This window comes from Nilaparvata lugens, chromosome 2 (genome assembly GCF_014356525.2).
Source record: "Nilaparvata lugens isolate BPH chromosome 2, ASM1435652v1, whole genome shotgun sequence".
In the NCBI taxonomy this organism is placed as follows: Eukaryota; Metazoa; Arthropoda; class Insecta; order Hemiptera; family Delphacidae; genus Nilaparvata; species Nilaparvata lugens.
In genome coordinates this window covers 77694408-77716228 of record NC_052505.1, presented here as the reverse complement: position 1 = coordinate 77716228, position 21821 = coordinate 77694408, and the positions used below count along the sequence as shown (strand labels likewise).

The window sequence follows — 21821 nt, the reverse complement described above, 5'->3', positions numbered from 1 at the left end:
GTTGTGATCTGCAGCCGATTGAAGAATGCATAGCTAAAACTAACCCGGAGAATATTAAACATTCCATTCGCGAATAATATTGCGTGCTGGATTCCACTCGTTTCGGTAAACAATTTACGCACCTATAATGGCTGCCTCCAAAGTGCGCAATACATGGCATTCAGAAATCTTTTGACCCCATTACTAGGATAGGGTGGTATTAGAATCACATAGAATGGAGGAAGTGATCAAAAGTGAGCTGGTGATTGTGGGAGCTATAGACTATTACTATACCGAAATGTTTTCTATTCTGAATCTTCTGTAGTTTGGTCTATTGAATTGGAAAAAATTAATAACTGATGAAAGATTGACGTGGAAAGAAAAATAAATTTCAGAAAAAACAAGTTTCTTTGAAACAATTGGAATTCTCACTACTGTAATTCTCACATCAAAAATCATTTTCTGACTTGAATACTTTTTTTAATCTGAGGAGCCTGTTATTCCTCCCCCAATAATTCAATCAAGACAGTTCAGGGTTGTTTGACTGAATCAACAAATAGTCAAATTGTGGAATAATTTATTGTAGAAATTGTGAATTCTGATCATCATCATGTTGTATGGAGTTGAGTCTTGGACCCTGACTGAAATAACAACAAAGAAACTTGAAGCGTTCGAGATGTGGACCTATAGACGAATCCTGAGAATATCATGGATGGACAAAATTTCCAACAACAGGGTTCTTCATCAACTCAATAAGAAGACAGAGATAATGTACACTGTCAAGAGACAAAAATTGGAGTATCTGGGGCACATTAGGAGAAATGGAACTAAATATAAGTTGTTAAAATGTGTACTACAGGACGAAGTTCTCGGCAGGAGAGATGTTGGTAGGAGACGAATTTCCTGGTTAAAGAATTTGAGAACATGGTTTGCAGTGTCCACCCCGGAACTTTTTAGAGCGGCTGTCAACAAGGTTATAATTGCCAGAATGATTGCCAACATTCGGTAACGGATAGGCACCAGAAGAAGAAGATCATCATCATCATCATTGTCAAAGCTCGTCAGATCTTGGCCTCCTCTAACATTTGCCTCCATTCTACTCTATCCATGACAGCACGCCTCCAATTCCTGACCCCAACAACTCTTGCATCTCCGGCAACTGCATCCATCCACCTCAACCTTGGTCTACCAGGAAGTCTTCTACCTTCCATGTTGTAATCCATTATCTTTTTTGGTGGAAATGACTCATCAGCTCTTGCAACATGGTCTGCCCACCTGAGCCTATCCACTCAGATAAGAGCCAGCGCATCAGTGTGATCATACATGTTGTGAAGATCACGATTCTTTCTTCTGCACCACACTCCAACCAACAGCACGCCTCCAAAAATTCTGCGGAGAATCTTTTTTTCAAATATGCTGTAAATTCTGATAATGATCTAAATCACCTATTTAGAATCATTTCATTGTAATAGGAGGATGAGGTTTTCAGTCTCATTATAACGTCATATTCAGTAGTGAGTGAACTATTGTATCCAATCTGAGTTGATCTCGAATATGATGAATTTGATGCATGAAATGACTCCAAGGAAATTCCAAGTGGCATTATAGCACTATCAACCAAGAAATCTCTCAAATATACTCTATTTCATACACGATTCAGCTATTTCACGGCATTTCAAAACACAGCGTGAAACTCTGAACTCGGTGATGTGAAGAGATACTACGGTTATTCTGAAGAATGATCTAAAATTAGAGACTTAATAGTTAAGAGGATGGAGTAGAAGCATTGTAGAATGTTTTTTTGGTAATTTAAATTGATTAATTAGCTGAAAAAACACCATCACAATTTGAAAAATTGTCTCTTCAATGTACTCTTCCTAATTACTGTGTTTGTGGAGGTAACACGATGTGACTAAAAGAGAAAATTAATATTTATCAGAATCTCTTGAGCCATTAACCATAGCTACGTAAAAACTGTTCCACTATAACGCGTGAACAGAATATTTTGTTTGATGTGAAAACTTTGTAAATGTTGTTGGAGAATGTCCTTGTTGGGTGTTGGGTGGTGGGAAGAGAAAAAGTAAGTTTTTATAGAGAGGAAAGCTCCTCGCTTTTATTCAAGCGCAAGAGAATGAAGAGTCTTGAGCATTTTGAGCAAAGGTCGTTAAGTGGTGAGGGTGATAAGGAAGCAGAAAACGGGGGGATGCTCTGAGAATAAGTGTTGCTCGGGCCACCCTCTTGGCGTGGTGCTTTTGTGTTGGACTTTGCCGGCAAAGTAGAAACGGAAACACAATCATAAACAGGGTGGAAGAGTGAGAGACGTTTTATCAGCGTGAGGAGCGCCGACCGACGGACGGCGAGGTAGAAGTCTGATTCTTGTTTTGAATGCATTCAAATTCTAAACACCAATTCTCTTTTTTGCTGTCGAGTGCCTTAGTTAGTTCATCCTGGGTGAGAGTGCATTGAGCAGAAAAGATGCAACGGAGAGAGAGCTAATAAAAAGCATGAGTTCCGTAATGAGCTCACTTGTTCATGAACCGTCACTCCTACTCTCTCACACTCTCTCTCTCCTAGCGTGAAATTATTCCTTCCCATTCATTTCTAATATGGAACGCCATCCCTTTAGGGCTCTCACGCTTGCTGGGAATAATGGTGAAAAAACTCCATCACAGAATTGGATATTCTCTATTTTCGTTTTGAATTTTTTTTCAATAATAATGGAAGAGAGAACACAGTTTGGAAATATCAAGTCACGACACCAGTTCTATTGTTGAAAATAAAGTGCCATCTAAGATATGGATACAGTTCCAGAAAAATATAAATGCAACTACGAACCATTTTTTATTGTGATTGTTGAGGAGAGGAGGAATATTATATCTCTATTCAAAATAAAAATTGAAAGGGAACTGTCCTTTATAGAAGCCAGTTACCTTCAAGGATTCGGATGACTACACGCTTGAAATTCAGCACTGTACTACATTTCTAAACAGTTTTATGATGAATTCATGCAGAAAAAGAACCTTACAACAATTAATTCCCACAATGTCAAACAATAGACTTATGCTGATTGTGCTATGATAACAACCCTCTTGTGGATAAGTATGAATATAACCTCTTCAGTGAAATGATAAAAATATTTTCTTGACATTGATTCTGTAACTGTGAATGAGAGATTGACCTGTGAATTATGAATTTGGAATGAAGAATATTATATGATAAATTTGTGACAAGGTTAGATTATCATGGAAATTGTCCCACTACTTACCGCTCGAAAAAATTGACTCATGTGACGAGGGTTTGTGTCCACAATCAGCTTGAAAATTTCCTTTTGACGGATTTCTCGCAGGACCTGTCTGTAAGATCCAGGACCAGCTTGTCTAATGTACATATCTGTCCTTGAGGCAGGAGGTGCTTTGACTAGATCTTGAAGCTTGAATAAGCCTGCAAAAAACAATGTTCATAGAATGAAATTATGATGAACGATTCTAATTTCGCATTGAATTCTATTTCAATCATTCATAGACTGGTTGTTCAATTGATTGTTAGTTTATGAAATCAATGTTTGTTGAACGCATTAATTCAAGAATATCGAGATTATAATAGAATGTTCATTATCATAATCCGTCTTTGAAGATGTCGCTCCATTTATGTAGGGCTAGGACAATATTCATAATAAACAACTACATTCCCTTATTCAATAAAGATTGCTATACTATGAATTGTTTCTAGATTAGTTCCCGTTAAACAAGAATTATAATTATTGTAATGTAACAATTCATGTTTTTATCGCTGTATTTGTATAATCCCACCCTAACATGATGGAAAAATGTCCAAATTTGTTGGGTTAGAGAGTTATAGTTGAGATGGCTTATTGTTATCTATGAAAACTCAAATGAATTAACTTGAAGACAAGGTTCGATAAAATGAATTAAGCTTGGAGCGATTCAGTATTGCAAAATGTTGATGATGGATATATTTATGTCGTTGAATGGAGTAACAATTCGTTAATCAATTGGTAATATTTGTATCATACAACACAATTGATTAATCATCATAAATGGGATGAAGAAGATCATTATTTAAGAAAGTAAGGATCCATTTCTCCCTCATTCTTTGAAAGAACTACTGCTTCTCCAATTGCAATAACACGTTGAATCAAGTCAGTCTATAGCCTTCATTTTGAAACTTCTATTAATCTTTTAATTTATAAAGTTTAAAGCTTTCACTAATGGAACTATCTAATTGATTTTTAATAATAGTGAGATAAATTTCAGAATATAGGTGAATGCAAGTTTCTGATAAATGTGATACCGTACTTGAAAGTATTATTTCATTGCAAAGGATCAAGACCCGGAACTGCCATTCCAACAACGCTTTGGGGAAATGAAAATGAATTGAATGTATGGAATTGAAATTCAATGGATTACAAGTATAATAAAGATGAGATGAACGTTCATCTTTCTTGATAGAAAGGAATCAATGTATTCATTCTGCAATGGCAGAATAGGTATGAGGGAAGGAACTCTAAATTGAATCCATTTCTCAAATAAATTGACTGAGTTCTTCGCAATAGAATTTGAAGACTATTATGAGAAGCAGTAGGAGAGTACTCAATCCTCCTAGCAGGAGAGTATAACAATCAGGATCAAATGTGGTGAAACAATAGCCTCTCTCATCTTCTTGAACAGGCTTCATTGCTTGATATTCAATTCGTTTTGATGATCCACTCGCATTACAATGTAGAATATTAATATCAGTTCACAGGATAACTACCATGACCTTTCAGTATAGCCCACTGATCACGATGCATAACAAGACAATTCGAAAATGTCTTATAGATGATGTTCAGCGATGAATAAGTTGTGTATCTTCATCTATGTAGGGCTAGGGCAATTCATAATAAACAACAACATTCCCTTATTCAATAAAGATTACTATACTATGAATTGTTTCTAGATTAGTTCCCGTGAAACAAAAATTATAATTATTGTAATGTAACAATTTATGTATGACAGTTTTTTATCGCTGTATTTGTCTAATCCCACCCTAATATGATGTAAAAATTTGTTGGGATGAATAGTTAAGAATAGTTAATGAATAAGTTGAGATGGCTCATTGTTATCTATGAAAACTGTCAAGAATGCATTGTAGAAAACTCAAATGAATTTTAACTTGAAGACAAGGTTCGATAAAATGAATTGAGCTTGGAGCGATTCAGTATTGCAAAATGTTGATGATAAATATATTTATGTCTTTGAATGAATTAACAATTGGTAATATTTTTATTATGCAACACAATTGATTAATCATCATAAATGGGATGGAGAAAATCATTATTTAAGAAAGTAAGGATTCATTTCTCCCTCATTCTTTGAAAGAACTAGAGCTTCTCCAATTGCAATAACACGTTGAATCAAGTTAGTCCATAGCCTTCATTTTTGAAATTTCTATGAAGTTTATAGCCTTTACTAATGAAACTATCTAATTGATTTTTAATAATAGTGAGATACATTTCAGAATATAGGTGAATGCAAGTTCCTGATAAATGTGATACCGTACTTGAAAGTATTATTTCATTGCAAAGGATCAAGACCCGGAAATGCCATTCCATCAACGCTTTGGGAAAATGAAAATGAATTGAATGTATGTAATTGAAATTCAATGGATTACAAGTATAATAGAGATGAGATAAGAACGTTTATCTTTCTTGATAGAAAGGAATCAATGTATTCATTCTGCAATGGCAGAATAGGTATGAGGGAAGGAACTCTAAATTGAATCCATTTCTCAAATAATTTGACTGAGTTCTTCACAATAGAATTTGTAGACTATTATGAGGAGCAGTAGGAGAGTACTCAATCCTCCTAGCAGGAGAGTATAACAATCAGGATCAAATGTGGTGAAAGAATAGCCTCTCTCATCTTCTTGAACAGGCTTCATTGCTTGATATTCAATTCGTTTTGATGATCTACTCGCATTACAATGTAGAGTATTGATATCAGTTCACAGGATGACTACCATGACCTTTCAGTATAGCCCACTGATCACGATGCATAACAAGACAATTCGAAAATGTCTTCCACGATGAATATGAAATGAAATCCAGCGATGAATAAGTTGTGAATCTTCATAAAGTAGCGTTGAGTTGAGAGAAGTTACAATCCAATTCCACTAAAGTGCATAATAATGAGTTCTATTCTATCTAATTTTCGTAATTTAGATCAATTTCCATCCAAGTATTTTCAACCTTTATTTGCTTACATCCTGCTTGTTTATGTTAGTAGCTCAGAATCGTATGCACCAAATAATGGAATTTGATAAAATTTTTCGATGCGATTTATTCATATTGAATTAAAATTGAGGAACAAGGAACACAAATAACTTAATTACGTTTATTACTCTTTTAGAAAATTATATCCTACTTTATATGCTTAGTATTGGAATTGAATGTCATTTGATGACACTCACATTTATCTTAATGATTGAAATTCAATATAGAGAACAAAATTAAAAATACAGATTCCTCAAGAACCAAGTTGAATCTCGAGTTCGATGATTGATATGATTTTGCGAAATGTAATAAATAAAAAGCCTTTTGATGTAATTAATGGAAGAACGCAAATCATGAAGTATGCTGATAAAATTGAATCTAATTAATATGAAATTATAATTAATCTGTTCAATATGAGTAATTCAAAGTTTTGCCATAAATAGAAAAATGAAGCAACACCATTATGGTCACTAAACTGCATGACTGCATGGAGATGAATAGAAATTTGCAAAAAAGTGATGCAAAGAAAAACAAGCTGAAGCTTCAATTCTTTTGATAATCCTGTGGAAGGCTATATCACATCCGTTCACTAAAACATACCTCAAAAATCTACAATATTGAAGAGGGGGCAAGAGCCACAATAGATGAGAATTGAAAATTGAGAAAGCAGAGTTGACTTGATGAATTGAATATTGGAAAACTTTCAATAAAGCATGCTTTTGGATAATTTTATTGCGAAGAAACTACTTGAATCTTGTATTTGTCCATTTATGAAATATCAATTGAATGCTCATTATGAAATATTGATTGATTGCTCATTATTTTTCGTCTACTTCATAATTTTCAAGATTCCATCAAAAGGACCGTGCATGGTTTTTGAAAGCATGTTATATACAGAAAGCATAGTAATAATGTCATTGAGTTGGATTACAAGCATTTCAAATTACGAGAAGTTATTACTCAGAGTATAAGAAAAACTCAATAGAGAGCGGAATAGTTCTAACCTTTGCTGTCAATTGTTTGAGCTGTTAAAGGAAATAAATATACTGGTTATTAATGATGAATTGGTGAATATAAATCTTTCAAATCCAAACAGCATTCTATTTCTATTTTTCGCATTGTATTATTATGTGACTAGATGAGAGGCCCATAACTCTATACTCAGTAGGCCAATCTTCATCTATTACTGTGATCAATAGATAGTTTCACATTTCCAATGTTTATTTGGAACACGATAGATCCAATTATTTCAGTTGCGAGAGAAGAGCATGAGACCGGTGTATCAGCTTGCATTCCAAGCGAATCACAGTTGGAGTTTGAAAACAGTTTATTTTCAATTTAGTGCCATCACACAGATTCTGAGCGTGCATGTCTCGTAATAGGGGATTGAGGCTTGTAATATGTAAAGCGTGAAACAGCTTAAAACGGTGATGTTAACGAGCTTCGACCAGATGTCTCTGAGCGAGAACGCAGGCCGGTATTCTGCTATTTTTATTGTAATAGTGTGGACAGAGTCAATATTCAGATAATGTAGCCTTCTATTGACACTGAAGCAGCGCTCTCTCTTTCTATCAACACTGTAACCACGTCAACGTTTCACCACAAATGTGGTCACAAAGTCCAAGAACCCTTTTTCCGGCCATCATTCGCCTTTCCATCAGGGAAAAACTTCAGCGAGAATTTTCCTTCCCATTTCAACCAGCAGACATTCGAATAAAAAGTAGAGTGTTTTACTTGCATACTTTTGACTTGGTAACGAGCTTTGCCCTCTGCTATTTGAACAGACGGAATAAATTCACTGCTGGCTGGGTCTCATGGTGGCTTCAAAATTGAAGCGAATTCGGCTCTCAAATAAAGCTCCGATCAAATACAATCTAGGCGTTCATTGTATGGCTTGCAAATCAACGGGTGCCACAAAAAATGTGCCGTCGCTTCTTTGCTACAGTGTTACATATTCTAGTTTTTGGTATTGATACGAAATCCTTTTTTGGTTCAATGTCAATTCAGAATTTTCAAAAATACTATTCTACACAACGTTCCTGAGAGTTTTTATTATGTAACAAGAAAATCAGAATTTTACCGAAGCATGTGACAACGAAAAGTACTGCTAGTTAAAAACTGTTGAATTACTTTATATCATAGGAAGCAATAATGATTTCAGATACTGATGTTGGTGAGATGTAGTGATATTACATAATGGAAAACTGGGATGTTTCCTAAAATATGACTTCATTGGTGTTGGAATATTTGTAATAATTCTTCAATGAATTTGTGATATTTCTAAACAACATTCCAGTATTTATAATATACAATAGTGATTAAGAATTTTGACGACTCGATCAATACTCTTATTCTATCGGAAGAGGAGGAGGTATACTTATGAAAAAAAAGAACTAGACTGTTTTCTGGGTTTGAGTGATATGCTTCTCATTGTATTCAATATATTATTTTCATTTCTAAATTGCATCCGACAAAATGTAAACCACTTTAGCTTATCAATTTGAATCCAGATCCAGATAATTTAAAAACAATATGCATGATATAATATTATCTTGGATTGAAGTAATTTGCATTGTTTATGGATTATTTTTACTTGATTCAGAATTTTAATATTCACATTGAATTAGATTTTAACCTGCGTTTCTAGTTCGAGTTTCAATAAAGATGTAGTAGTATCAATTAAAAAAAATCTTTCACACTTTACACCATATCAACCTAGATTATGACAAGCCAAATTAATCACGAGTACATATGAATAAAACTCGCATAACTCACTCACCATAGTCCTCCTCGTAGATGATTGCGACTTTGGTCCAATTGAGAAAGGTTATCACATCTTTGAAGGCTTTGTTCATGTGTTCTTGAGAAGGATGCAGATTGATGGAGAACTCTTTGAAGCTGGGCTCGAAGTCGACTCGAGCCTCGACGTGCGGCACGTCAAGAGCCTCGCAGATCGATTGGATGTGTGCTCCCAAAAGGGGATCACTTGGTCCGAAAATCGCCTGCACTCCGAATTCTAGCTGTTTGCAAGCTGAAACACGTAAAAATATGCATATATTATTTTGCAATGGGTAGAACAAACGAAAAGAACCTACGTTCCATAAGAGCCATAACAGACCGGGTTTTTATTATCATTAATCATGGAAATTTAACTTAATTTTGAATAGTACTATTTCCACATTATTTAATTTGGGAGTAGACCTGTTGCTCTCGCCCAGTCATATCTATCTTATGACTCGAAAATAACGTGTTGATGAATAAATGGAAGTATAAAATAATACATAAATGAATTGAATTGAGAACAACACTCTTTTAAAAGTTCATCACAGTTTTCTAAGATCTTTTTCTTACTATACTAAAAAAGATCACGTTTCCTTGATAAATTACAAGTTGCACGTTCATTATAGCGGAAATTATAGTTGCACGTTCTCTTGAAACTTAGGATTATAGGGAATATAATGATTTACAATAATTATCAGAGAAAAATTGGCATATTAAATATTCTAATATTTCGCATGAATTACTTCGCTCCTCTCCAAAAATATTTCGTATTTCTTAGAAGTTTCGTATTTCATAGGATGTTCCTCATCTCTTACACTGATAATATGGAACAAATGCATGATCAGTTTGGATAGCTCCTATAACACTGAGCATTGGAGTTAATTCGTGTATTTATCCGGGAAATTTTTGGGATCAAGATGTGAAACTGATTCTCTTATGACCTTGAGTAGAAGTATCGTTATGAAAAAGTAGATATGATATGCCGGAAATATTTTTCATACATTACAGTCTTCAATTATTATTCATCCATACAATAAGTACATCATCTAAGGGCCGGTTTCCGAGCTCGGGATCTATAATTTCTGGACTTCCAGAGTCCAAGACTAAAATATTAAGCGCTCCGGTCTAAATCGACTTTCTGAGTCACGATTTTATCTTCTAAGCTCCGGGGTCTATTAAGTTCTCGACTTATTTGAATCCAACACTTTAATGTAGTTAACATGAGGGAAAGTGACAATATCTTGCTGTTGTACTGTTGGCATTATAGCAAAACGAAAACAGCTCATTGCAGTGGGATAATTCAAATGAGCATGCTCTCCAAACTACTTTGTAAAAATATTTTGTAAAAATACGTTTCGATTTCTTTGTAGGCCTATATTCAGAGCAGAACCTAAACTTTTGAGAGATGGATGAATAAACATTTTTTTACGTTATGCTATTATTAATCATAGATCCTAACCAGTGATTTTGGAATAAAAATTTCATTAGGCAAAAAACTAGAATAATAATTTATTATTGTTATATTAATATGTTGAATATGACATTGATTAATAACATTGAGATTGGAATATAAATTCCAAGGCTATCTTTGTATTGTTTTTCATGAACATTTTAAGGTTATGTCACATTCGTAAAATAGAGTTAGTTTCATACGCATAATTCTGATACAATTTTATTGCAAAATAAACTTGCAAACTATAAATTATGAATTTAGATAGTCTAATCCGAATAATCTAGGTATTCCATGACATCTATTTGGCTTTTCATCTACTCCAAGTAGATAACTGAATTGTGTTTGCTCAGTCAAGTCTAGAACTTAAATTTATACCCCACCCTTGTCTAGGGTATAAAATTACGCTCTGAGCTTAACGATTTTTGATAAATCCTCAACTCGGAAAGAGACGAGGATCTAATAATTCTAGTCCTGGACTTATAAGCCTTTCACTCAGAAAGCGAAATTATAAACTCCAGGGTCTAACGTGATCTCTAAACTCCCGTCTATTCAACTACGTTAACGATCTGACTCTGAAAGCCAATTTTCTGACTCCAGAGTTTAAAGCCAGTTGAATTCTAGAACTTAGCTAAATCCCGAGCTCGGAAACCAGCCCTTAATGATAGAGAGAGGAAGAATAAGGTAACCTTGTGCTATTCTTCTCCCAAATTTAGCTGAGGCTACACATAGTCTAAAATATGTTCTATAAATAAGTCTAGTAGTTCTCCACTGCACAAGATTTATATTGTATAATGATGATACACCTTGTAAGATTATAATTTTGAATAGTTATCAAAATCACTAGATGAAAGGATTTTATAGGTCTCAAGCAAACAGCTGTATTGCTATCGCTGGGTGCGATGTCAACAAGCTCGAGATTGGATAATAGCGGGTATCCAGGCTACATTTCTGAACAGCCAAATGGAAAGGAGAATATTATTGCTATTTATCCAATTATCTTATGAAAATAACGTTATGAAAATAACGTTACAACCTGATGAAATAACATTATATAAATTAATTCTATTGGGAATCAAGATTCATTTTATACGATGGAATTGGAAAAATATATCAGAATGGACATTCCTTGATGAGGATCAGAATAACATAGGCCTACTCGTAGTAAAGAATCGAAATGGAGGTCGTCTGTATTGTCGCTTTGCAATGTTTGTTCTGTTCAGAGCGACTAATCTCGTCTGATTGATTAATATGATTGGTTGTTAAGGCTGATGGAGTTCTAATTGGATTTTTAATTGAGAAGAGGATAAACGAGACTGCGATCACAACACGTTGAATTTCGAACATGCGTGGCTGTAAAATTGCCTGACAAATCGAGGTGCCTGTGCACTGGATCAAGCTGATTATGAAGAGTCATTGATTAAAATCATGAAGGTTTTTACACTTCTGTCAGTGATAGACGAGATCGATTCTCGTAGTTCTATAAAGTAACAATGCCTCACGTAACACTTCAAGCTTCATGATTCAAGATTCAAATTCATGAGTTTGGATTAAATGAAAATATTCTCTATTTGGAGTAGGACAATCAAGTTTTCTGTACCACTCAGCTTCGATTGTGTCTACTCATTATCCTCACGATACATTTCGAATGTCTCATCATCAAAACTCATGGATGGTGAAGTTTCTTTGTTATCTACGATTGATCTATCATGAATACATTGGATACATGATGATGTAACCTGACGGTTCGAGGGAACCCTTTTGAAATGAATTTTTCTCATGATTGAATAGACTTCAACTTGATATAATCAGAAATATTCGATTGGAGATCACCGTTAAATTCAAACTATTATACTCAGCCCATTAATGGAAGAAACAACATATATATTTCTATTCATCTTGATTCTTGAATTAGGTCTCAAAAAAGTTCTATCAAATGGCAGCATATATTCACAATATTCTTTTTATAAAGTAGTAAAATAGATACTGAACCACAAAGCAACTGATATATATATTATACTTGTCGGATTTAAGTGTAATATTTATATGGGAAGTTACTTTTACTAAGTGTACATAAGCACACGCGCGCGCACACACACACCATGAGAAAAACAGTGGTTTAATTCTCCCATTATCCACGCTATTTCATTTCTATATGGAGATTCAATACAATAAATTCTGCGAAAATATTATCTCAAATATTGAGAGGAGCTAAAACGGAATGAAGCTTTTGGTTTTTACGACTGTTAAAGGAAGCATAAATTGATGATGCCACACACACACACATCTATCCATCTCTGAGGCCTTTGTGGCTGGGAAATTATCGCAGTGGATGCATTTTATAGGGGAGGAAGGAGGTAACATCACACTGGAATACTTTATACAGGTGGTTTTATGAAAGGGCGAGGTTGCTGGTCTCTGGTTCACAAAAAGGCACAGGCACTGGGCCTTTAGTCGTTTAGCTGTAGGCAGACTTTCACTCCTCCTCTTCCCCACTCTTTCAACTCAATTGCTCTCCCTCTCACTCCCTCCATGAGCACGTGAGTCATTAGCTTGCTCCGCCCGACCCAGAGATAAATTCAATTCACTCTTCCATTTCCTCTCCTTATTTAGCCAATTGATTCGATTCCAGTCTCGTGGTCTCATAGGCTCCAATCTTCGAGAATTCTCATCAAAGTGAGCTTCTGTGTCTGTGCTTGATAGCATTATCTTTTTATAAGCTGATATATTCTGAGAAAAACCTTGAATTGGATAATGTTCTGGTTGATATAAAAGTATTGTGTGAGTGATAGGCCTATCACTAGCATTCATTGCACATTTTTCAGAGTGGCATGTTCGAATTGTTCTTTGATTTTGAAATATTACTCATCATATACGTCTTTTTTCTATGTTTTCCATTCTCGATTAGTATATTTCACTCGCGTTTATTTCTAATAAGAGTAGAATTCCTCTTCCCATCTATTACATGAAGATCTTTCGCTAGTCAAATGCTAGTCAAATGATGAAGATAATTGGATGGTTTATATATCTGATTCCACTACTGAACTTCTGAATTGGTTTCAAAAACATATATAACGAAAAACGTTTCTATTCTTCAGCCAGACTACTACTGTGTTATTCATTCTTGATTGATTTATTCCACTCGCATTTGTAATGAGAGCATTTTTCTCCTGTGAAAGCCTCAGAACATGGTGGACTAAATAGTGAGTTCTTCAATATTCAAAGTGATGTTCCCACAAAAAATAACATAACGTTTCTCTTTCTATATATTCCATGAATATCTCTTGCTAATTAAATGCTAATGATAATTGAACGGTTCATAAATAGTTCCAATTCCACTACTTGAACTTCTGAACTGGTTTCAAATATATCCACAAATTATGTAACGATAAATGTTCCCATACTTCAGACAGACTACCGGAAGTTATCTACAACGCACAAATGGAACTCTCTCAATAAATTGGAGTACAGTTTGAGGAGCTCTATAGAAATTCTTTAATAGTCTAAACAATATCTACATCAATGTATGACTTGAACAAAGTTTTTAAATAGAAAAATATAATAATTATTAGTTCCATCTCCTTGATAATAATTATTATTCGATTAGACGTTCCAGTAATTCCTTTCTCGAAAATTATTATTGGATTAGACCTTTCAGTTACGTTATTCATTTCTTACGCTAGCTAACCTAATTTCGTAGTAGATTGGATAATTTTGAACTTGTAACGATGTATTTTAAGATTCTGGGATAGCTAACAAGACTTGAATTTAGATTAACAAGAAGCTTATCAAGCTAATCGACTTATCTCAGACAAGAATATCAAGATACTGATTATCTCAGAGAGAAACTGTGCCAAGCTGTGATGATCAAGACTGGCTAAACAGGGTACGGTGTGATGATGATCAGGGCTGGGACATGCCTGGCTAAACAGAGTACGGTTGATGAGTTCTGGTGAGAAGGTGTACTGCAGGTTGCATAAGCATCCCCCGAACAGGGAGACAATTCTTGCAAGGAAGTGAGGATCTATGGTAATGTCCAGTGTCACTTACACAGTCGTCAATCTCAAGCTTGCAACTTGAAAGGGTTGGGTCGTCACAATCGGCAAATGATGTGCTTTGTATTCATGAGTCGAGTCTTCCTCCTCTCTTGCTCGTAAGCGGGGAATATTCATTCACCTTGCAACGGGGACACGCATTAAGATCATCAGCTCTGTCAAACCCATTAGCTCACAGCTTTTTCACATTGTCACATTAGCGTTTGTCTACTACTCGGAAGTTGCAAGTTCAAATCTTCCACGGAACAGCCGTAAATCTTTCCTTGAATCTAGGGCAAACATTGTGCCAATACAGATTTCGAGACTAATATAGCTATGTAACTTATCTTCTTCTGTGAATTTTGGAACTCCGTACTTTTCGAATAAACTCATGAAGAGCAAGAACAAACATTTATTGCTGATAGTTTAATAACAATTCACTTGTTTATGATAAATATACAAGTCACAACTGAATTTATCTGAGACAAAGTTGAACTTTATTGATGAGTAAAAGTGTACTTTAAAACTATAAAAATCTGGTGTGGCGCACTCACACAACTTTCCATGCCGTTATGAAAATTTATCACCCTCTCAAGAGTCTACTATTCAAAGGTCTGCCAGCTGGTGACAGGACAATCACGCTGGGACACACGAAGTCTGTTATCTCTTCACAGTGAATGATTTAATAGAATCAACAGTTGCCAATTGAATAATCACATTTTCTTGAATTTCGAGATTATTTTCAATTTTATGTGAAAATGTTTCAGAACATTGATTGTAGAGATTTTTCTGCTCAATCTTTTCCACTTGAATGTTTTTGATTAAATTGTATCTGAAGCCTTATAATTGAGAATCTGAAATCACACTTTGCAGTGATGGGGCGGAGCTCCTGAAATTTTTACAAATATGGGACTTGTGGCAGTTGATAGAGCTTATCAATGAATATTTTAGGTATAGATTTGATCAAAATCGTTGGAGCCGTTTTTGATAAAATCGCGAAAAACCCTGTTTTTGACAACATTTTCGCCGCTATCTTGGATTGCAAATGATCGAAATTGTTCGTGTCGGATACTTATGTTGTAAGGACCTTAAGTTCCAAATTCCAAGTCATTATTTTCATTGGGAAATGAGATATCGTGTACACAGACGCACATACACTCATACACACACACACACACACATACCCACATACAGACAAATACTCAAAAATCACTTTTTTGGACTCAGGGGACTTTTGAAACGTATAGACATTTAGAAATTGGGGTACCTCAATTTTTTTCGGAATGCATTACTTTCCTTACCTATGGTGATAGGGCAAGGAAAATAATACCTTCATATTACACAGTCTCATGGGATAGAAGGAACAGCAATTATTCGATCCCAAGGAACACATTTATTGTTTTCTCACAAAAAATACTTGCCGAAGTGGAAAAAACGTCTCAAGTATATCAAACGCACAAAATATGTCAATTGAAATGAACATTTCAATCTGATAGAATCATTCAAAGTTAATAGCGCTCAATACACCATAGTCAGTCCTCCATATATGCATTTAAAAAAAATCATATTGCAATATCCTATACTATTAAACGAGCAATTTTATATTTTTGAATGCTTATATGTTTATATTTATGTTTGTATGTCCAACGGATCTCGAAAACGGCTCTGACGATTCTCACGAAATTTGGAACATAATAGGTTCATAATATAGAAATTTGATTGCTCTAGGTCTCATCCCTGGGAAAACTCGCTAAGAGACATTAGAAGGATAATAATTATTCATCCTTGGAAAAGCAGCTGATAATTTCGTCGTTAGTCGATAGTGGAAGTGAGTGAGCGAGTGCATGTGTGTGGGACTGAGACAAAATTATGGTTCAGCTATTGAAATATTGCAATCATTCAATCAGGTACTTAGTGGCGGTTGCTCAAAAGCCAATTGAATTTTAAGCCTGATCAATTTCAGGAGAACCAATCAGAGATGCCTTCTTTTTAAATGGTCTTCTTTGATTTGGTTCACGTGAAATTAATTGAGATTAAAATTTAGCCTGCTTTTGTGCAATAGGGCCTTTGTGAGAGAGATTTTTGCATTCCACTTGGGATTGATCTCAATACACTTTGATTAGATAAAACCTTTCTGTATGAACTATGAATATATTATAATTTCCTCTTCCGTAATAAATTTTCTATGCTTCTTTACTCCAGAGCGAAGCTCGGTCCCCCGATATTGTTTAAGGAAATGTTATACGGAAATATAATGGACATGTAATATTCAAATGAAGTTTAGTTCCTCACTGAACAGTGAAACCCAGAAAAACATCATTTTTATGAGTTATACAAGGAATATACATATGGTGAAAGTTTGATCACTATTCTCAGTAATTGATTTGAGAAAGGTTCAGCATTATAAATTCTGCTCAAACAAAACTGATAACAATGTTGAAATTGAGGCAAGGTACATCTCAGTAGCTGATCCACGAGATCAATTCCCTGGAAATTATCAGAATAGCAATGAATTAATGACTTGGAAGTCCCTAGCAAGAGCAACGTGATTAATAGCGTTCCTATTCAGCTGAGCAACTTTATTTACCTCGGGGAACGCATCAAACTAAGAACGTGCTCTGAAGCAGTTGGTTTGTAGCAAGACTTACAAGTTCAGCGTAGGCGTTGTCTCCTTATCATCAGTTATTAGGAAATAAGAAGCGTTCTAAAAGTATCAATTATCAAGATTTGTCGAAATAGTATAATATGATGGATGCAGGCTAAATTTCTTTGGATACTTGATTGAAAAAAATATTATTTGTTATCAAGTTAACATCAAGGATGATATTTATTCATAATCATCTATAATAACTATAAGGGTTTCTTCACTCTTCGCTATTGGAGATTTTAAACTCCTATGGAGAAAGTAATAAATTTTTAAAGTGCATAATGCTTTACAGGTTTGATTTCAAGAACTCATCCCAGTTTATTCAATATAGGTCATGAATACTTTGCAAAAATTTACCTAGAACTATTTTACTCTATACCCAACTATAATGAACCAAGCCAATAATTAATTAAGAGTTCATGATGCTTGTGATAATCTGTGGAATGAATAACACATATTGTCAGTGAAACTAGATCGACTATAATGACTCATGGAACATATCTGTACTAATATTTATTTATACAATAAGTGCATCATAAAAATGATAGGGAGAGGGAAAATGAGATAACCTTGTGCTATTCCTCTCCCAAATTTAGATAACACATAGTCCGAAATAGGTTAAGTCTTCAATATTATTGTCACATTAGGTATAATCATAGTTGGCGATGATATAGAATAAATTAGATAATAATAATGACATAGCTCTTTGAATAACAGTAGTAAATGATGATGTATTGGTAAAATAGTTTGCGATGGATAAGGAGGATTCTGTTAAATATGGCAGAGAAGAGTTATTGCTAGTTCCTGACAATAAACTTGCAGCTGTTCCGGATCACCGGCATACGTCGCCTATCCCACGCCTGTATTGATTAGGATACAGCCAAAAAAGTACGGAAAAACGGCAGAATGTTGATTGTTCCAGTCGCTTTCAACTTCGTGCTGAAATAATTTCCCCCCTGAGAAATGGGCATGCAGCAAGAAAACAATGCGGAAAAATTGGATGAAATACAGATAGGAACATCATCATGTGATGACAAAGTGGGATGATCGAGAGTAGTTCTGGGACCGACACAGAGAGCAAATAGCAGAGATAGATGAGAAACCGATCTGACTAGCCATATTATTTTTTTCTGTTCAGTGAGGATTGTTCAAATGATAAAGCTTCATATCAACGAGGTCAGTCTTTCTCTATTGATAGAGAAAAGTGAGAGTTTGAAAAAATCTAACTAACATTTTTCAATCTGATATACAACCCATTACTGTAATTTATTATTATATCATATTATTACACGAAGAAATGTTCAAAGGGATAAATAATTATGAGTAAGTTGGTTTGTTAATTACCGTTGGAAAACATGTGGAGTTCTCAGTTTGTTATCGTTCAATAATACAATTATTACACTTTCATGATTTGATTTTCATGGAAGTTGGGATACGTTATAGTGATTGGAATAATTGTACAAACGCATGTTCACTTGATAAATATTAGTTATACCATGAACAATAGATAGCATAAGATATCCCATGGAATAAGTAGTTTATGTTCCAAATTTGAATTGTTAAATGTGTTCCAAATTTCTTATGTTATTTTTTCTCTATGGTTGTACAGTATAATATCGTGGTTGGTTGGGTTGCTGAAATAAAATAGGCACTTATTTTTCAAGGCAAGGTTGTTTTCAACAACCAAAGTCATTAGTTACATCGGAAAATTGTGGGTGAAAATGCTTTTTAATGAAATCACTCAATTCAATGATAGATGTGCTTGTTGCCTAGTTGGTTAAATACGTTCTAGTTGGTTAAATACGTTGGACTTTGCAAATGATCAGTTAGAGATGATACTCCCCAAAACTCGTTAAATAAGTTCGGTAATACGTTGGTTGAATAAGTTCTGGTTGGTTAAATACGTTGGACTTGACAAATGATCAGTAAGAGATGAATCTCCCCAAAACTCTTATCTAGTGGGTAGAAATGAACAACAATTTACATGTCAAGAACTTACTCAGCCATTATTCATATTCATCAAAATTGCAAATGAGGGTCTGAATTTATGTTATAAACGATGGCAAAAACATTGCTGAAAAATGGCGTGTACCGCGTTTTTTAGGAGGCGAACACAAAATGAATGCTCACGCTTATCTGGAGACGTGTGCAATCAGATTAGAGCTTATGTGTTCGTCCTGTACTCGTTGTATGCTGATTAGGCAAGCAGAGTAGAGCAGAGGTGTCTGTGCCCTTCAAGCCGTGTAGAGCCCTTGTAATTCTCGGCTCAGAAAAATCGACTGTCCACGAGCGCAACGGTCTCGTTTCCCGAACACATTGTAAATTTGATTTCAGCAATTCCCGGTGAGACCCCCATCAGTCAATCGATAGAACAGGGCCCCTGAGAACGCACTACGCACACAAACCTGCGTGCACAGTGCACACAGTGTAGGGCAGATTGCAACTTCCACCTCACTACGGATCACGTAAAATTTTCATGAAATCTCTATATAAACGCGTGCGCTTCTCATTATGTGCTCCACCTTCCACCTCGCCCCTCGCCACACGCACTTCACGGCTCCATCTTTCCCAGGCCAAGTCACCCGACTTCGCTCACTCCGCTCTTATAGCTGACTTTTCAGCAATTCCTTTTGTCGAAGCTCGTTCGCCCATCCATCTCGACACCTCGTAAGCTCGAGACTTTTTCAACGCTCAACACGTGGATTTTTCAAAGCTTGTTTCAGGATTGCTGGGAAGTTGAGTCTCAATATTCACTGATCAAGACGGAAACACTCTCATATTGTATGAAATACGAGAACAGAGAAGACCTCATCGAGGAAGTAATATTTCAGAGTATTTATTTATCCCATTATATCCACTTCGTCATGGACAATATCCTCCATGAATATAATTCCTACTCACAAAATGTGCAATAGGTACACTTGTCCTAAACGGCCATTGTATACTTCATTTCAATCCCAAATTTATATTCATTTATCATGTATTGAATACTCCATGGCCATTCCACTTTCGAAAAACCATTTGCTCTTCAAACCACATGAGGACAAACATTCTTTCTATTTTGGAATAATTCTCACGAATGTCCGAAATGAACAAAATAAAAATGAGAACAAAACTTCCTTTTCAGGCTGTTCAATAATATTCAAGTATAGTCAAGATAAAGTATGTCAAGTAAGTATAGTCAAGTATGTTCGATTTCAGTTAGGACATCATATTTTTCAGATTATTACGAAGAATCAATTTTCATTCGGAAAATTTCTAATGATATTTAGTGAGGAATTTAATCTTTAGTTTCTATAGAGTTGTTCGGTTCTGCAATTATGTCGTCGATACAATTGCTTATTCCATCGATACAATCAACATCATCAATATAATAAATTTCATGACCTTGCGAAAGTCCTAAGGAAATAATCCAATTTTTCAAACTTGGAATGAATTGGTTTATTTTAGTATTGGTTATGCTTAATATAATGAATGATGCTTTTCAAAATATTGGAATAATTCCATGGTTGATATAGGAAACAAAAAAAAAAATCCTAAGAAATGGAAAATGAAAATCCAAGTAACCTTTTTTGAAATTTTTTTTACTCACGACATGTTTCGGCCATGATGCCATTATAATTATCATTGAGATAAATGATAATGATAGTGATTTTCTCAATCACTTGATAATGACATCATGGTTAAACATGTCGTGAGTGAACAATTTAAAAAAAAAATACTTCGATATTTTCTTTTTATTTCTATTCAGGAGTAACCCTAACAAAAAAGACAAAAAACTCTATAATCTACCCTTAAAGTTTATTCTCTCGAGTTATTCGTTTTATCCTGTTGATAAATATTCTGGATTGAGAAAATTGAATTATTATCACAATAATGATATCTATATCACAGTGGAAACTACTGATTCTCAAGGTCCCAAACTGATCATTCCATGAGCAACGAGTATTCAATATTGTCCTCTAATTGTATCCCATCAAACAGAAGCTATTAGGAAGTTGAGACTCATCTCGTAACGGAAGTAATTGTGAATTTATGGATCGCTTTCTCAGATTGTTTTGAATTTGTGGGGCAGTGAGATACAATCTGAGTTGCAAGATGATTTGCATACAGACTAGTTGGTTGTGGAGAGAATAGCTAAGTTATAACATAGCAAGATTACGGTGGCCGAGATTAACCGCTGGTCGGGATGGAGGGTTATTATTCAAGGGACATTGAATTTCATTATGGAATCTCCAGATTCTCTAAGTTGATCGAATTTGATAGAAAATTGGAAAAAGACATTATCTAGATTATCTAGGTTTTGATAAGACAAGTAATACAGAATATTGAGTTATGATATGTGAAGTTATAGATGGTGTGTTTGGATATTATAGAGCCCACCTTCATCAGTATATTTATAAAAGCCATGTAAACAAGTCCTTGCAAAGTGAAAAGATTGAAATGAATTTGAAAAATTTTAAAGTAATATCATTGAAGACAAATTCATTGATGCAAATCTATACAGAATCAACCAAAAATTTGTCTTGAATCGATCAAAGTTGAAGACACATTAAAGGAATGTTATAATCATAGTGGTTTCTATTTATTGATCGATACTCCTCGGGCAAATATGAATGAGCTACACGTACTTTTCAGATTATCGCTTCATATTGTAAT

General features: G+C 34.7%; 1 protein-coding gene across 1 annotated transcript in view; it reads right to left on the bottom strand.

Moving 5' to 3' along the window:
- LOC111054330 (glutamate receptor ionotropic, kainate 2) overlaps positions 1-21821 on the bottom strand; it is a 188173-nt gene that overhangs the window by 80599 nt on the left and 85753 nt on the right. Inside the window, exons 3-4 of the mRNA XM_039420206.1 lie at positions 9030-9281; positions 3245-3420 (exon numbers count right to left, since the gene is read on the bottom strand). Of these exons, the coding sequence (XP_039276140.1) occupies positions 3245-3420; positions 9030-9281 (428 nt within the window). The remainder of the gene's footprint in view (positions 1-3244; positions 3421-9029; positions 9282-21821) is intronic.